Source organism: Acanthochromis polyacanthus, chromosome 5 (genome assembly GCF_021347895.1).
Source record: "Acanthochromis polyacanthus isolate Apoly-LR-REF ecotype Palm Island chromosome 5, KAUST_Apoly_ChrSc, whole genome shotgun sequence".
Lineage (NCBI taxonomy): Eukaryota > Metazoa > Chordata > Actinopteri > Pomacentridae > Acanthochromis > Acanthochromis polyacanthus.
In genome coordinates, this window is record NC_067117.1 from 10819529 (window position 1) to 10844254 (window position 24726).

At 39.1% G+C, this 24726-nt stretch overlaps 4 protein-coding genes across 6 annotated transcripts; 3 read left to right on the top strand and 1 right to left on the bottom strand.

The window, feature by feature from the left end:
• Nucleotides 1–399: 399 nt before the first annotated feature.
• Nucleotides 400–2941, top strand: LOC110960658 (cytokine inducible SH2-containing protein). Of its 2 annotated transcripts, none has more exons than XM_051948316.1 (3): nucleotides 400–719; nucleotides 1620–1783; nucleotides 1981–2941. In XM_051948316.1, the coding sequence occupies exons 2-3, from the start codon at nucleotides 1669–1671 to the stop codon at nucleotides 2475–2477; spliced, it is 612 nt and encodes a 203-aa protein (XP_051804276.1). In that variant the 5' UTR covers nucleotides 400–719; nucleotides 1620–1668; the 3' UTR covers nucleotides 2478–2941. The 2 variants fall into 2 exon arrangements, with proteins under 2 accessions (XP_051804276.1, XP_022063690.1); XM_022207998.2 differs by lacking the exon at nucleotides 400–719 and adding an exon at nucleotides 733–1101.
• On the bottom strand, nucleotides 2732–10344 carry hemk1 (HemK methyltransferase family member 1). Of its 2 annotated transcripts, none has more exons than XM_051948315.1 (11): nucleotides 10011–10344; nucleotides 8271–8444; nucleotides 8084–8175; nucleotides 7912–8005; nucleotides 7668–7805; nucleotides 5977–6041; nucleotides 5790–5839; nucleotides 5594–5627; nucleotides 4251–4346; nucleotides 3866–3976; nucleotides 2732–3655 (listed from the first exon to the last, which is right to left on the bottom strand). In XM_051948315.1, the coding sequence occupies exons 1-11, from the start codon at nucleotides 10107–10109 to the stop codon at nucleotides 3592–3594; spliced, it is 1017 nt and encodes a 338-aa protein (XP_051804275.1). In that variant the 5' UTR covers nucleotides 10110–10344; the 3' UTR covers nucleotides 2732–3591. The 2 variants fall into 2 exon arrangements, with proteins under 2 accessions (XP_051804275.1, XP_022063687.1); XM_022207995.2 differs by having other exon boundaries at nucleotides 5594–5699; nucleotides 10011–10343.
• Nucleotides 10345–10719: 375 nt separating this feature from the next.
• nprl2 (NPR2 like, GATOR1 complex subunit) lies at nucleotides 10720–16740 on the top strand. Its single transcript, XM_022207989.2, has 11 exons — nucleotides 10720–11123; nucleotides 11342–11433; nucleotides 12085–12253; nucleotides 12365–12473; nucleotides 13893–14029; nucleotides 14313–14410; nucleotides 14570–14606; nucleotides 15772–15865; nucleotides 15955–16072; nucleotides 16169–16311; nucleotides 16392–16740. The coding sequence occupies exons 1-11, from the start codon at nucleotides 11043–11045 to the stop codon at nucleotides 16457–16459; spliced, it is 1146 nt and encodes a 381-aa protein (XP_022063681.1). The 5' UTR covers nucleotides 10720–11042; the 3' UTR covers nucleotides 16460–16740.
• A 987-nt stretch (nucleotides 16741–17727) lies between these two features.
• Nucleotides 17728–24314, top strand: zmynd10 (zinc finger, MYND-type containing 10). The gene is made up of 12 exons (XM_022207988.2): nucleotides 17728–18160; nucleotides 20349–20457; nucleotides 20569–20685; nucleotides 20762–20815; nucleotides 20972–21109; nucleotides 21202–21290; nucleotides 21457–21551; nucleotides 21871–22043; nucleotides 22503–22628; nucleotides 23451–23572; nucleotides 23672–23797; nucleotides 24057–24314. Exons 1-12 carry the CDS (start codon nucleotides 18072–18074, stop codon nucleotides 24154–24156), a joined length of 1338 nt encoding a protein of 445 aa, XP_022063680.1. The 5' UTR covers nucleotides 17728–18071; the 3' UTR covers nucleotides 24157–24314.
• Nucleotides 24315–24726: the final 412 nt, after the last annotated feature.

Genomic DNA, 24726 nt, shown 5'->3' on the forward strand with positions numbered 1-24726 from the left:
CAGAAATACAACTTCCAGTACAAAGCATTCCCAGCACTGAACTCAGCTATTAGAAACACGTGGTGTAACAAATCAGCCATGATCCAATGGAAAAGACAAGAGAGAGGGTTAGAAAGTGGGAGCAAAATGACATTTTTCTCCATCTTCACGTTTTTTGTTGTTTACTGTTGCCATAACTAGCTGTTTTCTCGAGCTTAATTACTCCAAAACTCTGAGAAAACCTCTCGCCGTGTTTTTCCACCAGGATCGAGGGAAATCTATATTACTGGAAATAGCCTGTGCGCATTCCTATTATCTTTAATGTCGAGGCGGTGAATTCCCAGAATGAAGGCTCTGTCAGGGCCGCCCGGCGGGGCGGAGTCAAGCCCTGCAATTATTCCTGGAAAGCGGATAGGCAGAAGCTGCCGCGCGGTTCCTGGGAGCGAGCGCCGGTTCAGCGAAGGCAGCAGCCGCGGGGTGAGAGAGAGAGGGGGAGACACGCACCACCGAAACACCAAAAATGTCCTGGCTCGGTGCGGTTATCCCGAGAAGTGGTCGTGAAAGAAACGAACCGACCAGCCTCCATAAACGCCGCTAATAACGGAGCTGTGAGCCGCCGGGACGCGCAGCGAGCGGCGGCGGCGCGCGGCGGCCGGTGCGGAATGGGAGTTGGTGCGGTCGATGTGACGTCAGAGCCGCCGGTGCTGTGAAGAGTTCTCAGAATAGACTTCTAGGAAACGGTAAATTTTTAAAGCCAAGCCTTTACACTCTGTCCTTCACACATTTTGGTCTCAGTCCGGCGACGACGCACTCCGAGCGGCCGCAGTGCAGACCTCTCACGGTTTAAAGCTGCTTTTAAAAGATATTTTCCTCCGTTCTGTTAGAAAGTACAGCAGCGGAACCGACAGCTCGGCGACACGGAGCTCTTCGTGTCTTCACGGCGCCCAGTATAATCGCGCTATTCATATGAAACCGATGCAACGGCTCAGTTTTTTAGTAAAAGTGTTTTTTCTTTAGACAAAGCTCCGTCTCTGTATGTTTTCGTTATTTTCTGAGGAGGAACCTTGACCGGATTTTAAGCTCAGAGGATTAAAGAAATAGCATGATTCTTTGTGTACCCGGGTGAGTTGACTTTTCTTTGTCTCTCTTTTCTCTTTATTTTTTATTTTTTGTTCAAATATCACAAATCTGTCTGTGAGGGTTTTGAACTAGTGTTAAATTGCGTGTAAAAGTTGTCGGGTTATTATTCTAAACGTGGGTCATCTAACCTTAAAATGCAGGCCTCTTAGAATAACTAAACTAAAATTTTCATTTAAACAAAAGAATTAGTAAAAGCAACTAGTTCATTCTAACATAGAGGCAATGATAAGCATTTTTATTGAACCAGGAAAAGCCCTGGTTCAGTTTTTCAGGCAGCAGTAACAATGAGTTCCAGCCAAACAGCATAAAACAGCACACATAAATCAGAATTAAACACAAACAGGATTATAAATCATGAAAAGGACAAATATTGTCACACAGAGGGCCACAAATAACTCATGATTCCTGGATAGAATCTGGAAGCCTGAAGCCTGCTGTAATCATTTCTTGTGTTGTGTTTGTGAACGCCCATTAACCCATGTTTTCCATCTTTTTTCCAGCCCCAGAGCTCTTCTGCCCGCTGCTCCGTCCACTGAAGCCCCGCGGGGCATGCGGGCAGGAACAGTACCTCCTACCCCCTGCCTACAAAGCTCCCCTCCACTATGGGACCCAACAAAGGATCTCCGGGCGATTGCCAGCAACTTCTGCTATCTAGAAAACTCAGGTACAGTGAGAAAAGTGGTTCACATTTTCGCCCAGTGACCTAAACAAATATGATTCTTAAAAAACTGCTTGGTGCGTTTTATCTTCTGCTGGAAGAGATTTAGTTAAACTACCTATTTGTTTGGTGCTAAACATTAAGCCACAGGCAGGACAGCACGTACTCTTCACAGTGACTAACATTCAGGAATCTGTGTGCAGGATGGTACTGGGGAGCTGTAACGGCAGCTCAGGCCCACGCTGCACTTCAAGAGGCATCTGAAGGAGCCTTTCTGGTACGAGACAGCAGCCACCCTCTGTACATGCTGACCCTCTCGGTCAGGACGGCACGAGGTCCCACAAGCATACGGATCCAGTACAGCGGCGCCCAGTTTCTGCTCGACTCCAGCTCCCCAGCCCGTCCCAGCCTGTCGTCCTTCCCCAACGTGCCCAGTCTGGTGCAGCACTACATGGGACCGGAGAGGAAGGCAGAGGAGGGGAAGGTTGAACAGGAGGCTCCTTCCAAACCCTCCCAGCAGACTGGTCAGGAGACGTCCGTGGTACTAAAACTGAAGCGGGCCGTCTACAAGCCCCAGAACCTCCCGTCTCTGCAGCACCTCACGCGCCTCGTCATCAACAGACACACTGACTGCCCTGACCAGCTACCACTCCCGAGGCCTCTGCTGCGTTACCTGCAGGACTATCCCTTCAAAGTATGAGTCCATTATTATGGCTGAATGTCAGCTTACATAGAGGAAGAAATAAAGTGTCAACAGGCCCTTTGTGCCTGTAAAGAACATAACTGCCCCAGCAGTCGGAGGCCAGTCACAGAAATGCTGGACACAGGGTCATGTTGTTGCTGACAAAATATGTACAAATTCAGTTCATGCTGACGTGTCTGGTTTCAGACTTAATTTGTCAAGGACTGTGCGGCGAAGCACCCGACAAAAGACGACTCGCGAGACAAACGCAGTACTGTAATCTACTCTTATTTTATGATGGATGAGGAGATTGTCCATATCTGTTTTGCTCTCATCAGTTCTGGATGTACATACTGTTCCTAAGAAGTACACTGATTCCACTGAGACATCTTTTACGCCATTTCATTTTTCTCAGTAAAGCATTTTTTGTACCTTTTACATGTTGTGTACATGTTTCTATTAAAAAAAAAACTCAACTGGAATCTAAGTTGCTATTCTTTATAGCCTTTTCTTAAACATGAGTTTTGCCTAAAATGTCAGCATTTTTCACAGGGCTCAAGAGAAACGCTGTCACCATCAGCCACCACATGATGACTGCTCTTGTGACACTTGTTACGAAATATTTTTTGTGCTTTAAATCACCTTTGAAACACAAAGACTTTGTGGCCTTTGAGCTTACAGTGTGCGAGCGACGATGATTGTGTGAGGAAGTAAAAGCCACATTGCGTGTACTTTTGCTCAACAATGCACACCGCCTGCATCTGAGTCAGCGAGTGGACAAGCGAAGGGGAGGACCGTTCATCAGCGGATTCACAGAACTACTGAATGCTTCCTGGGAAGAGGGTGAGATTCTGAGAGGGAGGGTTCTAAGAAAAGCTGCGGTAATTACCTTCAGCTTTGAGCCTGCTTTTGTGTCATCTCGCACACATTTTTATTGTGATGCGGGATCGCAATCACGCCTGCTGCCAGATTAAGAGTGCCACAGTGACATGCATGTTGTTTGAGCTTGTGCAAATTGTGAATTTTGAGTGATCAAATCAGCTTGAGTCGGTGCTTGGTGGCTCAGTGGGGGCAGGGGAAGCTGAGGCTGTGGCGACCTGAGCTAAAGCCAGCGTAATAGGATCTCGGTTTCTCAGTCCAGATCCAGCTTGTGGTCCCTTTTTGCCTTCGCTTTCTGAAGGATGCAGAATCGCGGCCTAAGAAACAAACAAAAGAAATCAGAGTCACACATGCTGAATCTGTCTAAGAGAAACTAACAAAAGGTGCAAAGATGGCAATTTTATCTGTGCAGCATTTTATACTTTAATTCAGTCATAATGATGGCCAAACGGAATACAACTTCAACATATAGTCACAGCATGTTAAATGATGACAGAATAATTTAGGAAGAGGTTTTCTCCACGGACCTGCCGGTGATGTCGTGTCGTGTCTCCACATATTGCAGGTCTCCCACATTCACCTCCACCCACCGTCGAATGAGCGGAGGGTGTCTGGGGTCCACCTCCATGTAAACACGACTGTTAACCAGAAGAAAAAAACGATACAAAATGGATTAAAATTGAATTATCAGCAGAACAGGATTATCAGCAGTAACCTTGAGATGAGAGCGGCGGCATGTATCTGGAACTGTATTCACTGGAAGTCTTTTAAAAAGCGTAACTCATTAAAGAGCAACACGATACATGTGTTTTTCAGAACAGGCTGTTCTTGTGACAAGCCGCCGCCACTGCCGTTAGGAATTAAACCCAGGTGGGTTTGTATGTGCGTGTGTTAAGCAACAGGGTTCCTCACCCTTGATCTGACAGGATCTGTGGAGCCAGAACCAAGATCTGTTTGATCACTCTTAGGCCGTCCTCACCACCATCTAAAGCAGCGTGGTCTTCAAATCTGGAAACAGCAGATGAAACCAAAGTAAGGCTAAAATGCATCTGTACAATGTCACGTATTTCCAAAAAATACATTTTCAAACGGCACCTAATACACTCATGAAAAATAATAGTACATTTTTAAAGGTTTCACAACATTTTTTGATTACCTTAAAACAAATATCAAAATTAGTACAAACTGTTTAATTTTTTGGCAAGAATTTATTCATTTAAAATCCCCATTTAGCATTTACAATTGTTAAACAATTAATAAAAGTTTTGACACACTTTGCTACACATCGTCAACCAACAAAACCAAATGCAGTAATTCCCTATTTAATTATATTATAGTTCAAACTAAACTCTGAACTGGTGAGCAACCAGTTAACTACACACAGCCAAAGACAGAGTCCAGTTTCAAGCTAAAGTTAGCTTGTGAGAAGCTAATTACTTTGTTCTACTTTCTGTTTCTGGTAATTGAAATGAAATTAAAATTGAAAACTGACAACTCACCATATTAGTAAATAAGATTGTTGTGAATAAATGAATAAAATAAATTCTTAAATCTGGTCATGGAGAGTTTAATTTGGCTAAACTAGCTAGCAGTAGCTAGCCTAGCTTAGCAGAGTAGCAGCAACTGCTATCTTAGCTCTGTTAATAATAGAATTCATGGTCAAAATACTTAAAATAAATCACATGTATTACATTTTAAGTTAATTTTGTTTGATTGTTTCCAGTGTATTTATTATCGAATTTTAGAAGCTGAAACAGTACATTTTGTTTTTGTTTTCCTTCACATTCTCAGATGTTTATGGAGGGCCAATGTGCAGTTTTATGGTCAATATGTTAATGTTCTATTTCAGTCTGGTGTACAGTCTAACCAGTCAGCTCAAACACCTACAATCCTGTTTTCAATGTGTTTCTGAGTAAGTACAACACCTTTTATGTAACTTCCTGTGAAGCACATAATTGGAATAGTAACAGTTACTGAGTTCTTGGAAATGGATTTACAATTTATTATCGTCTACTGATTTGAAGCCACTCGTGAATGATTTGAATAAGCCAATTCAATTATTTTCAGCATGCTGTAAAATTGGGGCAGACGCATTATTATTATCTACCACATGATAACAACTCTGTTAAATGGTGCGATCAGTACCAGCTATAGATACGTAAGTATTGTTGCTGACAAATCCATAAATAAACTGCATTATTACAATATGTTATAAGTACTTATAAATTAAGGAGGGCTGAATGTATTCTAGTCACCTCAAAATTTCAGGTTCCAGTGACGCCATATCCTCTGAAAACAGGTATGGAGGGTTACTGACCAAAACTAAAACAGGACTGCAGAGGCTCAGCACAGTCTCTGCATCTGACAAAACACACCCAAAAAAAGCTTTTTATTAGCAGCGGGCTTAGATATGTTATTTAAAAATACAGTATTTGCAGAGTTTTCACTTACCTTTCATTATATCTAAATGATGAACCTGCAATCGGTCCTGAAGCTTCAACCTGTAGAAGAAAAGCTATTATGCATTACAGTAAACCCTGATTTAAATAGCATTATTTTTAAGTCTTTAACTGGAGTATATACAATTAACAGTCAAGGATGTTTATAACTTGGTCTTCATGCACTCTGGTGCATTTACCTTAACGCATTTTCTGTTGTTAAATCTACTGCATCCTGGCTTTGATCCAAAGCTACAGCTTTCAGCTAGTAAACGAGAAACAAACACAGCAATGAAAAACTGCACTTTACCGATCAGATACAACTACCTCAGGCAGAATTTCTATTTGTCAGTTTAACAACATGAATAAATTCACACATTTTTACTACTGCACCATCTGTGAATATAAGAGACGCACAAATAAAACGCGACAGCTTAATAAAATTACGACCAGATAGTACAGAGAATGTTTTTGTCAGAGTGAGTGGAGAATATGTACAACGTTTTATGATGTGTGGACAACAGTGTATTTTACTAGAAAGCCCTTTCACTGGACCACGTGTGTCTGATGAATAGATATACCTCATGATTTCTGTCATCAGTATGTGTTATTATTAGCCTCCAGAAGTATTGGTTTTTGTAAGAAAAAAATTGTTTATTTTTTAGAATGTCAAAATACACACATGGACATCACAAGATACCAAAAAGTACAAAATTACTGGCTGAAATAAAATGATGTGTTCAATTTATACAAAAACCCATTATTCACTTTTTTTGAAACTCTGCCAGTTAATAATAAATATAATCCCTCTGTATTTACTGATCAGTTAAATGACTAATCACTTCTGCGCTTATTTATGCATCCGCAAAAGCCAAGCTAAATGAGAAAGCTGAACTCTGCACACCAGAGTCTTGGGGAGCACATCTGCATTGTGTAATGTGAAAAAAACTTGTATAAAAATTGATAGATGTGAAATCAGCTGGGGAGACGACAGAGTACAACTTGAAAATTGAGTGTTTAGTTAGAAAGAAGTGAGTTTAGAAGACTTCTGCAGTCTCCTAATCTCTGCCTGAGGCTTCATTAGCTGCTACTTCTATCACCAAGCGCTCGCTCTCAATAAATCTTTGGTTTCATTGGGTTTTCCACATGCAATTTTGTAGGGACTAAACCTTTCTTTTTTAAATTGGTCAAGTATGTGATTTGGTTTCGTATATATTATTCTAGCTTCTCAAACTAAACTATATAAATGAATAATGTCAACTTGACTACTACACGTCAACACACCGAGCTAAACCTACGGTTGTTTTTGGCACCAAGTGTTAACAAGGAAGTTGTATGTGTGGACTGAAAAAAAATATGATTCCCTGGATCTGATGTAGATTTTGGTTTGTTTTTAGATTGCCAGTCAAGAGTCTCTTAATGTCAGCATCATAATAGCAATACTACCATGCTTCTGACTAGCCAGTATGATTAGTACAACATGTTACCATTTGATCATTACATGCTATTAGTTTTACTTTTTTTGCTAGAGGAAATGTCAGGGTCTCTACAAATGTCAATGGCAACAGCTGTTAGGAGATTTCACCCAAAACCACTAATGTTCTGAACACTAAACTCAATAACACATGTAATGTACAAACAGAGAATGTTTGTGTCCATTTTCCGTCTCTTAGATGTTGAGTAATTTCACTGATTAAGTAAACACTTGCTGGTGCAAGGGAAAAAGTAAGGGGTAACTCAATTGGTACCATAATTGTATTTAGAAAATTTCATGGTCATCAGTGGTTGCTTTGATATTTCAGGCAAAAGTGGACTGACGGACAATGCCATTCCTAATACCATGCTGCTAGTTAAATATAGCCTCTATTTCCTAGAATAAATGCTTTTTCACCTGAGGCAGACTCTTCAGCAGACTAAGGGAAATGGCACCAGACCCACATCCCACTTCCAAGCAAGTATGCGGAGTGTCTGCACCCACTCCAGTCCCAAGTTTCATCAGCAGATCAGTGAGCACAAGTTCAACCAACTCCTGCACCAACAAAAAGACAAAAAAACACTACTGGTTATGTGTGATTATTCATAGGGTTTTTATTGTACCTTGTGCACATGCACAGTCTCTGTTTGTCCTCTCCAACCTCAGTTTCAGGTCTTGGTATGAACACAGGAGGCCTCATCTTCAGTGTCAGGTCTCTGAAGTCCCACTCCTCAATCACATATTGCACCGGCATTCTACACCAAAGACATGGGCTTGTGAGTATTCTCAGTAAAAAACCATTTGAAGGCACAAAGTTTTATGTAGGAACTTGCCTGGAGAGACGGCGAGTGCAGAGCTTCCACACCTGCTCTGCTGTTTCTTGGCTGAGAAACTCTGTTAACCTCTCCCGCTCCAGATTTTCTATCTGCATAAAGAAATGCCACATAAATATTTCTCACATCTGTGAAATGTGCATTTGCTGAGAGATTACATAAAGCGACACAGCAGATTTGAACTCACAGTTTTAGCTCCCAGCAGATGAGCAACAATGTGCTGGCTGGACTGGTCAGGCTCAATCACACCTCGCTCCTCAAAGCGCCTCCTCCAGAAGTCCAGCGCCTCAAGTGCAGTGATCCTGCCTGCAGGTAAAACTGGAGAGCTGCATGTTCGCACAGCGTGGGAACTCCAAACTCCCTGAAAGCACCACATATAAAGGAGTTTCTAAATAGACTCAAATCTAAAACAATACATACATTCCAGCTGAGGTTTTTAGCACTGTGGTTTAATTTCTGAATTGACATTTGTTTCAAACACGTCTGATTAACGTACGCTGGAGACACATCTCACCCGCAAGTTACAAACATTCATCAATTCCAGCACAGTGAAGGATTACATTAGGTTATGTCACATTATTATTAGATATCTAAATGGTCTAATACTGTCCAGATGGGTTCCTACTAATCTGAGCTTATGTACTGTTCTTACACTTAAAACAAAGATGATAATTTTAAGATTTTTGAAACCTACCAAAAAATGGGGGAACATAGCTTCTTAATTTTTTTCTGCATCCTTTTGTTTGTTTCTTATCAAAACGAATGGAAAATTAATGCCTGAGAGCTTTTGACTCTGAATCAAACTAAATATCCAGTCTGAGACTTTGAAATGTGCCAGTTTGGACATACAAAAATTAAACAAGTAATAAATTCATAAGAGAACATTCATACAAACAAACGACAAAAATAGGTTTCACTCTGCAGGTGTATGTATTGGTACACAGAGAAACATTTGACCAATCAAGATTATATGGAGGACAATGAATAGCTGACTGATTTATTTCTAACAAATCATGTAGTTATTTTTGATCCTCTGAGCAACTGTTTTTTTGTTTTGTCACTACCTCACCATCACACATTAATAAACACGTATCCCTCCTTTCTCTTGTGCCTATTATAATTCGTTCACATTTTAGATTTACTGGTCGGGTATGGGATTCAGCCTGCTGCTGGATATTTTAGAATGGTTTTCCGTACACATTTAATTCTGTATTTCCACAGTAGGACTTAGTAGTTCTGTAGTTTCTAACCAAATTTGCAATCTGAGCAATGGAATCAAGGATATACAGTATGCAGCACAATGGGTATTGTTAACTTGATTGCAGAATGTGCAAAACTTAGATGCTGCTCCTAAGCCAATAATGTTACAATCACGTACTACATTGTCAGAGAGTTTTTAAATTTATAGTTTTTTTCTTGGAGTTATTTCATTTTTGATAATTTTGACACTAAATACATGATTTAAGTAGTTTATGTTTCTTGTAATAGTATATTGAGCGGTTACTGTTTTGATGGGGTCTTGTAAGGATTTATCACGTTTTTTAAAAATCTATTCCACAATACATATTAAGCTACAGTTTTACAAATAACATCACAAATCACAATATGTTTTTAAAAATCTACAATTAGACATGTTTCCCATAGACATCTTCCTTTAAATACTAACTCAATGTAAAATCCCATCAATAGACAAATGAATCAATAAACTAACAGAGCCTCATTTATGCTTACTTGTGTACCAGTTAGTATTATTAGTATTTTAGCTGCTCCAGTCAAATAACTCCGTAGTAACAGATTCATTCTGACAGTTCTACAGAAACATCACATATTGTGATACTGTCTGTCAACACTCTGCTCTTTTACTGTCTACAAAACATGTAGCATGTGACAATACTTCCCTGAGACAAAAATCTAGTAAATCAGTTACCTTTGGTCCAACACTCCTGCAGCCAAAACACCTGTAACTTGCACTTAGTGACCTTCTCCACATGTTTAACACAAACACTGTTTCTGCATCGTTATTCATTTAGCTTCATAGCACAGTTTGTCTAGACTCCAGCTCAAGTCGCTGCATCACGATAGTTACGGTCAGTGGTCCAATAACTGCGTTGTATGTGTCTCTTTTATCGCCCTACATGACATTTAAACAGCATTTTCAGGAATCGGACAGCACGATGGCTGACCCTGCGTGTTTTGCTTCCTACACATGGCGCAGAAAACCTCACCAAAGCTTCCTTTTAACGGAAACGTCTCTACATGCGTCAAAGACTGCGCAGCCGTGACTCTAATGAATAGTGTTACATTCACGTACTGCGGAAAATATACGCTCTACAGCAGGGTATGCTACAAAATGAGCTATCATGTAAGCTGCAAGTAGCAGTGGGCAAGATAACATATTTAGCTAAAAAATATTGATGTAGTTTAAGTTGATGAAAACATGTGATAGGTTGATGCTAAGTGAAACTGTTAGCTAACGTACCCATTCTGAAGTAGTTGAAGCTGCCTTCCAGGGTCTTGCTCAGTCACAAAACGGCTAAGTGATAATTTCATACAAAACACAACAAAATTTGTATCATTATTTTAATGTTTAAATGTTTTTTTGATACACCAGCAACGAATTTCTCTTTCGTTCGTTATTTGCGTCCGTAAGTAACGCAGAGTCCCTGAAGGCAGCAGTATTGTTGTTCCTACGTGCATGGATGTGGTGAATTGTTGGAGAATTTGACATATGGGACGGACAGACGTTGGTTAAATTAATAAACAGCTTATTTGTTAGGCCGTTGTTTAACGTTAGAACTACCTCAATGTATTTTAAAATTAGTCACTAGCCGGTGTTTCAACGGTAAAGCTGGAAGCTAGCGTGAGCTGTTATTCAGCTGAAGGTAAACAGGGAAGACACTCAACAGACTGAAACCGTGTTTTTATACCTCTGAATGAGGGTGTCTTGGCCAAGAAAAGTATGATGGGCATGCCCACTCGAATAGAGTGTATATTTTTTAGTGAGTTTCATCCTACTCTGGGCCCAAAGATAACATATCAGGTAAGTGTGCAGATATTACATTTGGTAAAGTGGAGCTCATATTTAACAGTTTCACTCTGGGTAGTTATTACAGCTACTGCCATTATAATTACCTTCATAACTGTCCTTATTGTTAGCTTCTTTCTGTATAAAGCATTTACAGTTTGAATCAATGTTCTTATTAATGTTAAACTGGATTTTTGGATATATTTTGTGTTTCCTGTGTCCTCTCCTGACAGGTCCCAGAGGAATACATTTCACGGGAGCTCTTTGACACAGTTCAAGTTTATATTATCACCAAGCCAGAACTACAAAACAAATTAATAACAGTGTATGTATTCTAAATCCATTTATCTGTCTCCTTGCCATAATCCATTGTAGGGGTTGACTAATATGTTTTTTTCAGGGCCGATGCAGATTCAGAGTAGTCAAACTGACATAGAGTCGCATTAGAAGTGAAAATCTCGCAAAACACTAGTCTGACTCAACAGATGTAGATCTTCCCATGACTGATGTAACAAAATGCAATCACACCGGAGTTTGTGCTCCTGTGTAGCGGTGTGATGATGGTGCAGCCAGAGAGTCTAGCCACATAAGATTAGAAGATCACAACCATGAACACAGTGTTGCTGAAATGACTTTGTTCATATATGTTTAATTTAAAGAGAGCTTTTGAAATGTTACCCTTTAGTGCTGTTTGGCTACTACACTTTATGTTTGACTGATCAGATTCTGCTTTGGGTGGAAGAGTGTATTAGAGCTATATGAGCACATTTTTTTCATGAATTTATATTATAGTCAGTCTGAAAAATGCTGAATATCAGATCCAATTATCAGTCAGACTTGCAATTGGTCAATCTTTAATGCATTCTATTTTTTTTGTCTTAAAATCTGTAATTTATTCATGTTTTCTTGGTAATGGTATGCTGCTTTCTTGCCTATATTGAGTTTTAATGTCATCTCTTTTTCATTATACTTACAGCACTGCTATGGGAAAGAAGCTAATCGGCTGTCCTGTGTGCATCGAACATAAAAAGTATAGCCGAAATGCCCTCCTCTTTAACCTCGGCCTAGTTTGCGACGCCCAGACCAATACGTGTGCCCTCGAGCCGATTGTCAAGAAGCTGTCTGGATACCTCACAACTCTGGAGGTAATGAGCGATTCATTGTCGTATCTGTGTGGGATTTTTTTTATCATGTTGTTTCAGTGAGACATCTTAGAGATAACCTCCTTTGTATTTCTCTGCTTTGTTGTGTTGCAGCTGGAGAGTGGCTTTATATCTAATGAGGAGAGCAAGCAGAAACTTTTACCGATCATGTCGACCTTGTTAGAAGAACTGAACGCCACAGGAGCCTGCACATTACCCATAGGTATTATTCTGTGTTTTGCGATGTATTTTCCAGAACCATCAGTACTTTTTACATATATAATGAAGATGCAGTGGAATGCAAAGTATGTCTTCATGTGTTACATAAACAGCCCTGAGTTGTTGACTGTGAAAGTCTTGGAATAGTTTTGAAAACGTCTCCTGTAACTGAAGATTTTCTACGATGGAATGATGGAAACACATGCATCTTTGTAAAGAAAAGACAATCATGCATTTTGGTTCTTAAATATATTTATTATAGCTTTTTTGAAAATATGACTAAACTGCCAGGTCAATAATATACATACAGTAATGCTAATATTTGGTTAAACATCACTTGATGCCATCCACAAGCTTCTGGTTGAATCTTTGACTGCTGCTTTTGGCATAGTTGGTTCAGTGAAACTAAATTTATCGGCTTTCTGACACAGACCTGTGTCTTCAACACAGTTCACAAGTTCTTATTGGGGTTTCAAGTCAGGACTTTGTCATGTGGGCAGTCTACAACCCTTTGACTTATGTTTTGTGGTTTACCAAAAGAATGTGGAGGTAATCCTCCTCCTTTATTATTCCACTTACTTTGTCTAACACTCCAGTTCCACTGGCACCAATCTGAGTCATAATATGTAATTGTTTTTTGTGACAAAGATGCGTGGGATTCAACAAAAAGTGTGGATATGTTGCTGAGTTTGAAATTTATTTAAATGCACAGACTGACAAAGTGTTTTATTTCTCAGCTTCAACAAAATTATTATTGTTTTAATATGTAATATTTCATGTGCACTACTGTTCAGAAGTTTGGGGTCACCCATGTGCTAGCATAACTACACAAGGGTTTTCTAATCATCAGTGAGCCTTTCAGCACCATTAGCTAACACAATGTAGCATCAGAACACAGGAGTGATGGTTGCTGGAAATGTTCCTCTGTACTCCTATGGAGATGTTTCATTAAAAATCAGCTGTTTCCAGCTAGAATAGTCATTTATCACACTAACAATGTCTAGATTGTATTTCTGATTAATCTAATGGTATCTTCATTGAAAAAAATGCTTTTCTTTCAACTATAAGGACATTTCTAAGTGACCCTAAACTGTTAGAACGACAGTGTATATTTCATTCTTCCGCTGTTAAAAGATCTGCAGTGGGTATTAACAAGCACCAGACATTACCCCAGTAATAAAAGTAGAAATATCACCTTTTTGACTACATCAACAAAACTGAAAATGTAGATGTTAAAGTAGAGTGTATAGCAGAGCTGTTGTATTAAATGACACTACATTAGGTACTACAGGTGTTCCAAATAAACTTTCACATTGAATGTACAGGCTTCTGGCTCTGAAGAAAAAAACATAGTGATTGGCAGCAACAGTAGTTATTCAACTTTTTTTTTTTTTTTAAAGTTGTCTATTTGTATGTCTTTTAGATGAGTCTAACACCATCCACCTAAAGCTCATCCAGCTGCGAAAGGATCCCCCGATAGTCCAGGAATACGATGTGCCTGTCTTCACCCAGTGCAAAGACCATTTTATCAAATCTCAGTGGGACCTCACCACTCAACAGGTAGGCCTTCTCTATCAAGAGCAAGTGCCTGTTGATAACAAGTGACACTGAGATAAGGTGTGACAAAACTACAGAGCATGAGAAGAAAGATCAGCGATTAAACACTTTTTATTGACTGTGGGAGGGATTAGTGTTGAAGAAGGTGTTGTTCGGTGCAAAAATGTGTTATTCTTCTAGTAGATTAACTTATTTACAACTCTGTAGTGGTTCTTCTTAATCCAGCAATTAAGGTCATGGAGCTTAGTCCAATCCTAAACCTTCTGCTGTGTGTTGTTTACTACAGATCCTGCCCTACATCGATGGCTTTAGACACATTCAGAAAATCTCTGCTGAAGCGGATGTAGAGCTGAATCTCGTTCGCATCGCGGTGCAGAATCTCCTGTAAGTATATTTCAATGAGCAAAGCACTACACAAAGTTAAGCTCAGATAAGGGCAGCACTTTGGTGTTGTACTTATAGTGGGAGTAAGCCTCTATCCTATTTCTCATCAATGATGTGCAACAAAAAAGCTACACTTTTATACTCCTTTTTCTCCTGCAGGTATTATGGAGTAGTGACTCTGGTGTCAATATTCCAGGTATTAAACACTCGCCATACAACACACTTGACCTTTTCCCCTTCAACTGTGCATCTGAAGTGTGGCGGAATAATTTGTGAATGAGCATTAGGGCCGCTTTTTCAGAAAATAATACATTAACCCTCTGAACCACAAGCAGTTCCGCTGCATTGTTTTGCTCCAGTCATATTTTTGTACTTTTTTTCACTGCAGTATGCGCGTGAAACTAATCAGTACAAACCATGGTGAAAAGTAGAGAGAACGACAACCACAAAATGTATGTTGTGCAGTATAACAAAGTCATAATTCCGTAAATGATGCAAAAATATGTGATGAAAACAAAGAAACAAGGAAAAGTTGTATTTATTTTCATATTTATTTAAAAAAAATCTAAAATCAGCATGTACATCTTTTTTCCAAATGCCAACTGGAGTTACAGATACTGGAAATAAACTGATGTCTGTACATTGTGTTGATATATTACTACTTCCACTGTTAATTTGTGTCCATACTTGTCTCCTCTCTGGTCTGTAAAAACAGCCTGCAGTTCAGCAGAATAATTCTTGAACTTTTGTTATGTGATCGTTGATCTCAGCTGACTCACTCATGACTTTTCAGTTACACTGAGGAATGCAGGATTAATTTTTTGTTTGTTTTACTGAATGCTTTTCAAGCAAATACTTCATTATTTTGCATTTTTGATAAAAATGAGACATGTAGAATGAAATGATTTTTAATAAATACCATAATTTTAAGCTTACATTTGTTTAATTCTTCTGACTGAGCTGCACAGCAGGCCTGAGTAGTTCAAAGGCTGATTTAAAACAAAAGAAAAATGATTCAGTTTTTACAGTTTTCTTTGAAATTATGTAATTTTAGTTATTTTTTTCAAACATAAAATGACTTTTAAGCCCACTGGCAGGTTTACTGTAATACTCTGAGAGAAAGATGTGATTGTTTGGACATTACCCCAAAGGGCAGCTTTTATTGAAAGGTTATGACTCATTTTTCTGGTAAATTTCCAACTTTATTCTCAGAGTATTAAAATTGAATACCCTTTTCTTTCTTCTTTTGATTATTCTAAAAATCTCTGATATTTTCCTCATTAGTCACCGGTGCTTTGTGGTAACTATCTAAGAGCTGACTTGTTTTTGTTGGTTGTTTTGTGCCTTTTTACCTTTCCTAGTACTCTAATGTGTACTGCACCACTCCCAAAGTCCAGAGCCTCATAGATGACAAGTCCATTCAGGAGGAGTGTCTCAACTACGTTACTAAGCAGGGTAAGTACGGGTCAGGATTCATGAACTTCAGTGTTACCTCTCCTTTATTTTATGATGTTCACTGCACTGTTTCTTCCTGTCACTGTCAGGTCAGAAGCGTGCCAGCCTCAGAGATGTGTTCCAGCTGTACTGTGGTCTGAGTCCAGGAACCACAGTCCGAGACCTTTGCTCCCGCTACTCGCTGCAACTTCAAAGGGTTGATGAGAGGTGAGTGTTGCTGGACTTATCAATTCCTGAAAAGACATAATAAATTCTGGTCAGAAAATGTCATCTTACGTGCGTGTGTTATGTGTTTCTTCTCAGGAGGCTTATCCAGTTTGGACTGATGAAGGCTCTCATTCGACGGCTGCAGAAGTATCCTGTGAAGGTGATCCGAGACGAGAGAAGCAGGCCGCCTCGACTCTACACCGGTTGTCATAGTTATGATGAGATCTGCTGCAAAACAGGCAGGTTTTAAAGCTCTGTTTGATCCTGGTGTAGCCGATGATGGGAAAACAAGGCTTCTGACAATGTCCTCATTTAACAGGGATTAGCTACCAGGAGCTGGATGAACGTTTGGAAAATGATCCCAACATCATCGTGTGCTGGAAGTGACACGAAGCCATTGGACTGAAAGACACAGAGATGCCTCAACCAAAGATGCCTTTAGTGAGAGGAGCATAGGGTTTTGTAATTTTGTTTGCTTAGTTCTTTTTTAAAGCAATCTTGAATCTTTTCATAAAGAACTGGAATCAACAGGTCTTCAAGTCCAATGATGAAGGTGAATACTGTACACAGGAAAATAGTGTTTATGATGCAAAAATTAGTCTGGCTGTCTATCAGCCCTGCTTACCTTGTTATATACATTATTAAATTAAACTAAAGCTAAAAATGTCTGCTGTATTACTGGTTCCATGCTCAGTTTCACTGTTTTTATTCCTGTGACTTATTAACCCTAGATCATCTAACTCTCATTATATAACAGATATCCTGACATAAAGGACAGAAAACACATTATTCTCTGCAGTGGTACAGCCCCTTTGGCAAGTTTTGTCAGCCCTGAGACTTTAGATTTTATATGGAATTTAATTATCAGAAAATGTTAGCAGCGTATTTAATAAACCCAATAGATGGTAGGTCTTAAAAACACACAAAATATCTTTGAAATTTCTGACAAATCACACTGATGCTGAAGTTCCCAAAACCAGCAGGCTGAATTTCATGGAATCAAATGAGTTGTATTAGAACAAAGAGTGTCACCAAACATCTAAAAGTTTTCCTTTCAATATAATTTAGCAGTAAGTGTCAGAGTGAAGCACCGGAGCAAGCAGATGAACAAGGTCTGACGTCATACTTTGAATAGCTTTGTGTTTACACTTGCCAACAATCTTTAGATTTAATATGCTTTTAAGTTACACATGGATTCACATTACATGTTGACTATTCAGAGGAAAATGTACTGAGTAGTTACTTTAGATATCTAAAATTTGATTTACAAAATGCGATTGGCTTTTCCATTGTTATGTAATTTTATTTAACATTTCTTGGAAAAGATTGAATGAGAACCCTTGTTTTCAATGGTTCCTAGGCACATAAAATAAATCCACTCAGCAAAATGAAGTTGCAAAAACAAGAGTACATGCCTGTATCAGTTAAAAAACAAAATCAACAATGCTAAAAAATAAAAATGCAGGAACTGACAAATTAATATATTAGTGGAGCAATGTAATAAACAAAACTTAAATTTGCTCAGTTTTGACATACAGCAACAGTACATGTCAAGGTACACACTCATTGGGCAATAATAGGGATCTAATAATATATTATTTAGTGTACAGCCAATTTTTTTGAAGTATTTGATAATACTTTCCTACTTTTCATATTTTAATGTATTACTTTTGCTTTAATTGAGATACATGAGTGATCATACATATTTTCACTATCACTGTGGACTTTTAGGCAGGTTTATAACACTCACTGTCCAATATATATCAATGTTTGATACACAGATTTGGTTGTAGGTTTAGGTTGTAGGTGTTATTTGCGGATCTGCTGCCCCTCTATGGCGGCGAACACAAACTGCTCTGTGCGCCTGCGCTTGGTTTACAGTAACCATGACAACGGGTATGGATATCCTTAGTTAGCATCACAACTAAGTCTACTAAAGTTGTGGTAAAATTTACTTACTTATTACCGGGTATCTTACAGAGTAATCTCTCGCACTGGCATGGAGACGTCGGTCGTTCTGCCGGTGGAAGCGGAGGGGTTCGTTCAAAGTCTGGAAACTTTCTCTCTCAAGGAAATCGGCTCTGAGAGGTGAGATGAGCCAGCTAACGTTAGCAAGAGAGGACGTAGGTTAGCTTAGCATGGCTAAAGTCGATAACGTAAGATAAATGTTGAAACCGAGGAGAATAAACTATATTCAAGAGAGTATAAAAAGTCGCTTTAATACATTTTTGTTCTGCGACATCAAATGTTTTCACTTAAATTCATTTCCTTAGCAGAAGAGTAGCTTTTCAGAATTTATTAAATGTATAATTAGTGCTTCTAAATGCTAAATAGGGGAGTTCAGGTAAAGCATTGCTGTAAATTTTATACATGAAAAAACACAAAAACATGTCTGTCTTCCTTGTCCACTGCAGTCTCATTGTCCTTTCGACAACAAATCAGAAAGTGAAGCTGAGTTGTTCATTCGCCACAATAATAATTAATATGCTGTTAACATTTGCATATTTTGTCATTTCAAGTAAATTTGAATGTTTCCACAACTGAAACTTTTTCTGAAATCTGTCTGATGTGTCTGCTGTGATGTACATTGCTTGTAGATCTTGATGTGCATAATTATACTGATAAGGAGGAGGGAAAATATCTGTAGAAATCTTTAACTACTGCTATCAAGTAAAAAAATAGGTCTTTTTCTGTGAGGCACAACATCACTCTTTTAACACGCAGTTAGTCTTTAACACGCAGACAAAATTTACAGGGTCAAAAGTAATTGAAAAGACTGTCTAAAGCCCTTAGCAATAAAAGAGTGAAGAATTCAACCCAGAGACAGCAGATGTTTGCTTCTTGCTGGGTTATGCTCTCCCAGGCCTTCACTGCAGCAAACTTCAGCTGTTGCTTGTGGTGGAATCTATTTTTATTTTACTCTGGTCTGCAGCAAATGGAATAAAACTCAGACAGATGGACAAAAGGTGACTCTCGGCTTGTCAAGGATATTGCACCTCTTCACCATAAGAAGCTCTTTGGTCTGAATGTAGAAAATGTTGCTGTGTTGCTCAGTGTTGAAGTCATTAATAAATGCCAGGGAAGTGACAGCCATAGATCCCTAAGCCATAACAGAAGAACCCCTATGTTTGAAAATGTGATGTTTTGGCTCTTGGGCTGTTCCTTTTTTCTCTACTTCCTCTTTCCATCAATTTGAGAGAGGTTCATTTTATTTATTTTTTGTCAGTTCACATAAGGTTGTTCTACAGCTGCTTTGGTTTATGCATGCAACCTGAACTTGCAGTTTTGACGCTTCTCAGTGGTTTGTATGCTGTGGTGAACATAATTTTCTTTTTATCTCCATGCAAATACACACTCATCTATGAGGCTTATCGTCCTCTATCTACTAGCTTGTTTGCATTTTAAATCTTTTCTCTGTGCAGCTATATATAGGATGCACCCAACTGTCGAATTTGTTGGGTATATTTAGCACATTATCTCCTTTTGAGTTCAGTTTTGTTTTGAGCCTCATTTTTTAAAACCTTTTTGTGTCCATTGTCTCCTTATTATTCCTCATATTGACAGAAAACCATTTTCCAAATCTAAATGGCAACTTTCAACTGTCAGTCAACTTTAACCATGTCTGAGTCCTTTTGTTTCTGGGCTTACACTGAAAGATACACAGCTGCACAAAAACATTTAGCAGCCAAATGTGCAGTTACTTTTAACTCGTGTGAAAATTTGGTGCAGTGTGCTCAAAAATCTACATCTTTTATGACATTTTTTATGTAAATCTCCTCTCATTAAAGCTGAGACTTGACACTTTAACGCAGCACTCATTTATTTCAGATTTTTTTATGCTGGAGCAGAGAGGCAGAAATTGGAAGTCTGCCCAAATATATATTGGAAATATTATTTACAAAATATTTTTCTGAAGGCAAGGCAAGTTATTTGTGTATCATCTTTCATCAGTAAGGTACTTCAAAGTGCTTGATATATGACTTAAAATATTAGTGGGTAAGATATGAGCAAGATTTGAATAAACAGTTTGTATTTTATTACAATAAAGGCTGATCCTTGTTGTAAAAGAAATGAGTCGGGGCAAACTTCTCGTTTCCTAGGAGTTCATTTCAGGAATGTGGTGCATGAAAACTAAATATTAGTTCTGTGTGTTTACAGTGGGGAAATAAGGTAAACCTGTCACAGACCAACTCAGAAGTCTGAATGGTTCATAATGTAGGTATTCATAAAATGTACTGTGTGTGTTGTGTTGTGATTCTTCTCTATGTGTTAACAGGTGGTTCAGACAGCATGAGTATATTGAGAAACTCAACATGCAGGCAATTCTGAACGCTTCTGCCATGCAAGATGAATTCGTCAAGGAGCTCCTGGTGTCGTACGGAAAGGTAACAGCCATCACTACACATATGTGATGTTCAAATGTCAGTGGCATTTAAACAAGCCCTGCAATTGTACAGCAAGTCTCTTAAGGTGAGAGATTTCCTCCTTGTTTCCAGATACCTGTCCTGGTCCATGAGATGATTGTTGTCGAGGTATGGAAGCAAAAAGTGTTTCCAATCTTATGTCAGCTGCAAGACTTCAATCCGAAGAACACATTTCATCTTTACATGGTGGTGAGTGTGAAATGAGACATAAAAGATGATCATCATGTCATCATCATTCATTTGTTCTCTAATGTCTCCTTCTTAGATCCACCATGAAGCCACAATCATAAACCTACTTGAGACAATAATGTTTCATCAGGTAAATCAAATGTCTCGATTTCTATATTATTAGCAGTGTATTTTAAACATCTTAAAGATTTTATTTGATACAGAAAGGCGGTGGAAACTCTTTATTCTTTCTAAACATTGTTGTTTATTACACTTCGTGTTTGAAACAGTTGTGTGTCTTGTGCAGGATTCATGTGAGGCTGCTGATGATTCTGTTCTTGACTTGGTGGACTACTGCCACCGCAAACTCACCTTGCTGGCCAGTGAAGCAACCAAGGAATGTGCTTTGACTCATGACCAACACAAAGTGATAAGCACTATTGAGGTAAAAGTCTGAGATGTATGTTTTGTTTGACATTGTTTAGACTCACTCTTCCTTTAAATGATCGGTCACGCCGTGTGTTTCGCTTTGTGAAGGAGTTGCAGATGCAGAGCGCTGCGCTGGAGTTTGAAATCTCCCTGAAAGCTGTATCTGTGCTGCGCTACATCACAGATCACACTGACAGGTATGGCAGTGGTGTCTGAGAATTTACTTACAATTCTATTCTGACAAAACGATGTAATATTTCCAAGCTAAAACTGTGCATTCACACTCAGCATTGCTACAGAGATGCTGATGCTGAGAAACACAATGCGACTGACAAAATGAGTGTGTCTTCTTTTTCCTTTCAGTATCAGTGTTATCAGTCGTATGCTGTGCACGCATAATGTGCCTTGTGTGCTGGTTCAGCTGATTGACTGCTGCCCTTGGAGTCGCTGCAGAGACGGTAACTCACACTGCAAGCATTTCAAATACACCCTTAAATTCTCCTATCTGTTGAAGGCAGAGAAACACGAAAATTAGCTTAGCGTGCTTCATAGATCAAACAAAGGGCAAACAGCCAGCCAGTTTGATAAAACAAACCAGACATATTGTATTTTTTGGATTTTATTACCTTTGAATAGAGCCAGGCTCACCATTTCCAAGTTTTTGTCCAAACGATGCTATAAACGCTGTTGCCTTCAGCCACCCAAAAGGTAAAATACGTTTTTTGGCCTGGTAACTAACCTTTCACTCACTTGTCTGCTTGCTGTCTCCTACTGCAGGTGAAGTACAAAAGTACATAAATGGCAAATGGCAGAAGATTCCTGCTGAAGATCATTTAAAGATGACAAAATTGGATGGCCAGGTCTGGCTTTCCCTTTACAATCTGTTATTAAAGGAGGACTGCCAAAGGAAATACGACTTCAACAGTTTCAACAAGAACCAGCTTCTCAAGGTGAGTGACATTTGGACTGACTTTTTGCAACTTTAAATGACTGCATTATAACCTTGTGTTCTGAGCCTTGTCTTGCTGCTTGCCTTGCTTTTTGCGGTATTTTATTTCAACAATGTCTAAACTCATTTTGAATCTGATCAAACAACTCCTCTTCTTACTGAATATTCGCTGTAAACTGATGTTAAGGAAGTGTGTGAGTGCCAGATCATTGTCCTCCAACAACATATCTGATCTCCTCTCTTGCTTGGGCACAAATTCAGTTTCCAAGTTGTTTTGACTAAGATGTTTCCTCCTATTATAAGCTTTGTCATCCTCTTCCTGTTACATTAATTATATAACCAGAGAGCCTTGTGCATCCTCTTGTAATAACACTGTTTTTGTCATACAGACTCATGTTATTATGACTTTTTTGAAATTGTTATTTTAGCTGCTGTTTTATTTGTTATCCTTCATGTTCAGCTCCGGGGTTTCTTGACAGATGTGCTGATTGATCAGTTTCCAAACCTGATAGAGCTGCAGCGCTTCCTGGCTCATCTTGCCGTTACAGACCCAGCTCCTCCAAAAAAAGAGCTAATTTTGGAACAGGTACAGTCACACTCACATATGTGTCCATACCTCTATCATATGAGTGTGTCCCTATGCATTTACTAGGGCTGTGGTCAGTTTAAACAGCCTTGATCGAGCAAAATTGCAGATTGTCTTTAACCAATACATTGGTCATAGGAAAATAGCATAAACTCATTATCATACTTGTTAGATAACTGAACTTTCTCTCTAGATTAACTTAATGAGCCACAGTGCTCTCCACCTGCAAGCCTTGTTGGCCTAAATGAATTAGAAATAAACATAAAAAGCTAGTCTTTGCAACATATTAAATCATTTTAACCTAATTTGACAATTCCCACTGGGATTTAACTTTTGCATTTTGATGAAAGAGAGGGCTTCACATCAAGACTGATCTGGGTGCAGCTGCTGCTACTGGCAGACTCGTTAGAAGCTGTCGCTGGATGTGTCTGTCATTTTCAAAGTATTATTAGACCAAAGCTGTTGAAATATGACAATTCTGATTGGTTAACATTTTAATCTTTAGCGTTAAAACACAAAAGTTGGTTGTTGAGCTGTGACTAGCAGCTGTGTTTTGCAAAGTTTACTCTCGACAGTTTTGCCCATTTATATGAACAAAATGCAGCCACACTGAAGACTTCTTTGACATGGTATGAATTGGTTTAAGGCTGACGTTCAGTAAAGATAAATGTTATGTAATCTGTATTAGTTTTGGGAGTTCAAGGCCCTGAAAATGCTGGGATTTTCAAAGCACTTTCCCCCCTCATGAAAGTAACGCTGGCAACCGATCACTCAACCTGGAGACTAAGGAACTCGCATTTGTCCTCGGCGCTTCATTTATAGATCCCAGAAATGTGGAACCACATTGCCCGAGAGAACTCTGGGAAGTGGAAGGCAATAGCTAAGTATCAAGTCAAAGGAACATTCAACCTATCAGAAAGTGACTTGAAGCAACAAGCGCAGAGGTAATCCTGGCAGCACAAGTCCAACTTAGCAGTGAATTTACAGAGAATCAGCGCAGTCCTGCTCTGGCGCTGTGAATAATCTTTTTTTATTTTAACTAGACTGGCTCAGACATACAACTTGGATGTGATGGAGAGCTTACTCCCTGACAAACCAAAGTGTGGATTTTGTGGAAAAGAGGCTACAAAGAGATGCTCTCGATGCCAGGGAGAATGGTACTGTCACAGGTAAGATTCAAAGCAGACACTGTGCTGGACTGTCAAGATGAAGGGGAAGCACAGCCTGAAGGCAAAACCTAAGATTTACCAGTTCATCCACTTTCCAGCTCTCACCTGCCAGTCAAGAGATTTGGGTTATGACTGATAACAGTTGACTCAAGCTGCTGAAAGTAGTGATATAATATATTTCATGTGTTCTTGCTGTATAAAGTATATTAATAGTAATAAATAAAATACAAAGTTCAGTTGATGCTGTTGCATTTTACAGGGAGTGTCAGGTGAAGCACTGGCCCAAACACAAGCAAGCCTGCAAGCTCATAGCCGAGGCCACAGAGAAGATCCAGAAGGACGTGCACATCAGCAGCTGAAGAAGACGCTGTATGGAACCCTCACTGATGGCAGATTCAGAAGTTACACAATGGAACGAGAACTGCTTCTGATTAATGCAGAAATCTTTGCTGGAAATCTTTATGCACCACTGAAGATTTTAGCTGAAAATGCTGTAATAAAATTTTTGACTTCCTGAGTTCACTTTTTTTGCGTTTTTTTTTTTTAACCAAATCTGTGTCTCTTTCATGAAAGAACCCAGGAAGCTTTCTCCACTTCCTTCACCTTCAACAGATTTTACACTATGATCTTGGTATGTGACAGTGGAAATCACTTTTTAACACAAGCAGACAGTTTACTAACTCCCTCAAACCTGTTTTCTTGAACCGCTCTGCTATGAGGAACAAGGACATGCAGGCGGTTTCTAACAGCAACCAAACTGCATTCTCTCTGCATTCAAGCATTCACACACTTAAACTAACAAAGACAAAGTGGATGGGATTTTGTGACCAACTATTTAATATTCCATCTAGTTATGTCCAGACTTAACCACCTCTAAATGCTGACTTTCTGCAGTTTGGCATGTCACAAAAGACAAAAAAAAGCTGGAA

Bases quoted from the DNA above. Each gene is read 5' to 3' on its own strand.
- hemk1 (XM_022207995.2), bottom strand. From the start codon at position 10,109: ATGAATAACGATGCAGAAACAGTGTTTGTGTTAAACATGTGGAGAAGG. The intron at 8,176-8,270 runs GTGAGTTCAAAT...TTCTTTATGCAG, and splicing joins ATCTGCTGGGAGCTAAAACT to ATAGAAAATCTGGAGCGGGA. The intron at 7,806-7,911 runs GTTGGAGAGGAC...TTGTTGGTGCAG, and splicing joins TACCAAGACCTGAAACTGAG to GAGTTGGTTGAACTTGTGCT.
- LOC110960658 (XM_022207998.2), top strand. From the start codon at position 1,082: ATGATTCTTTGTGTACCCGG. The intron at 1,102-1,619 runs GTGAGTTGACTT...TCTTTTTTCCAG, and splicing joins ATGATTCTTTGTGTACCCGG to CCCCAGAGCTCTTCTGCCCG. The intron at 1,784-1,980 runs GTACAGTGAGAA...ATCTGTGTGCAG, and splicing joins CTGCTATCTAGAAAACTCAG to GATGGTACTGGGGAGCTGTA.
- nprl2 (XM_022207989.2), top strand. From the start codon at position 11,043: ATGATGGGCATGCCCACTCGAATAGAGTGTATATTTTTTAGTGAGTTT. The intron at 15,866-15,954 runs GTAAGTACGGGT...TGTCACTGTCAG, and splicing joins CAACTACGTTACTAAGCAGG to GTCAGAAGCGTGCCAGCCTC. The intron at 16,073-16,168 runs GTGAGTGTTGCT...GTTTCTTCTCAG, and splicing joins CTTCAAAGGGTTGATGAGAG to GAGGCTTATCCAGTTTGGAC.
- zmynd10 (XM_022207988.2), top strand. From the start codon at position 18,072: ATGGAGACGTCGGTCGTTCTGCCGGTGGAAGCGGAGGGGTTCGTTCAA. The intron at 21,291-21,456 runs GTATGGCAGTGG...TTTTCCTTTCAG, and splicing joins ATCACAGATCACACTGACAG to TATCAGTGTTATCAGTCGTA. The intron at 22,044-22,502 runs GTGAGTGACATT...CTTCATGTTCAG, and splicing joins ACAAGAACCAGCTTCTCAAG to CTCCGGGGTTTCTTGACAGA.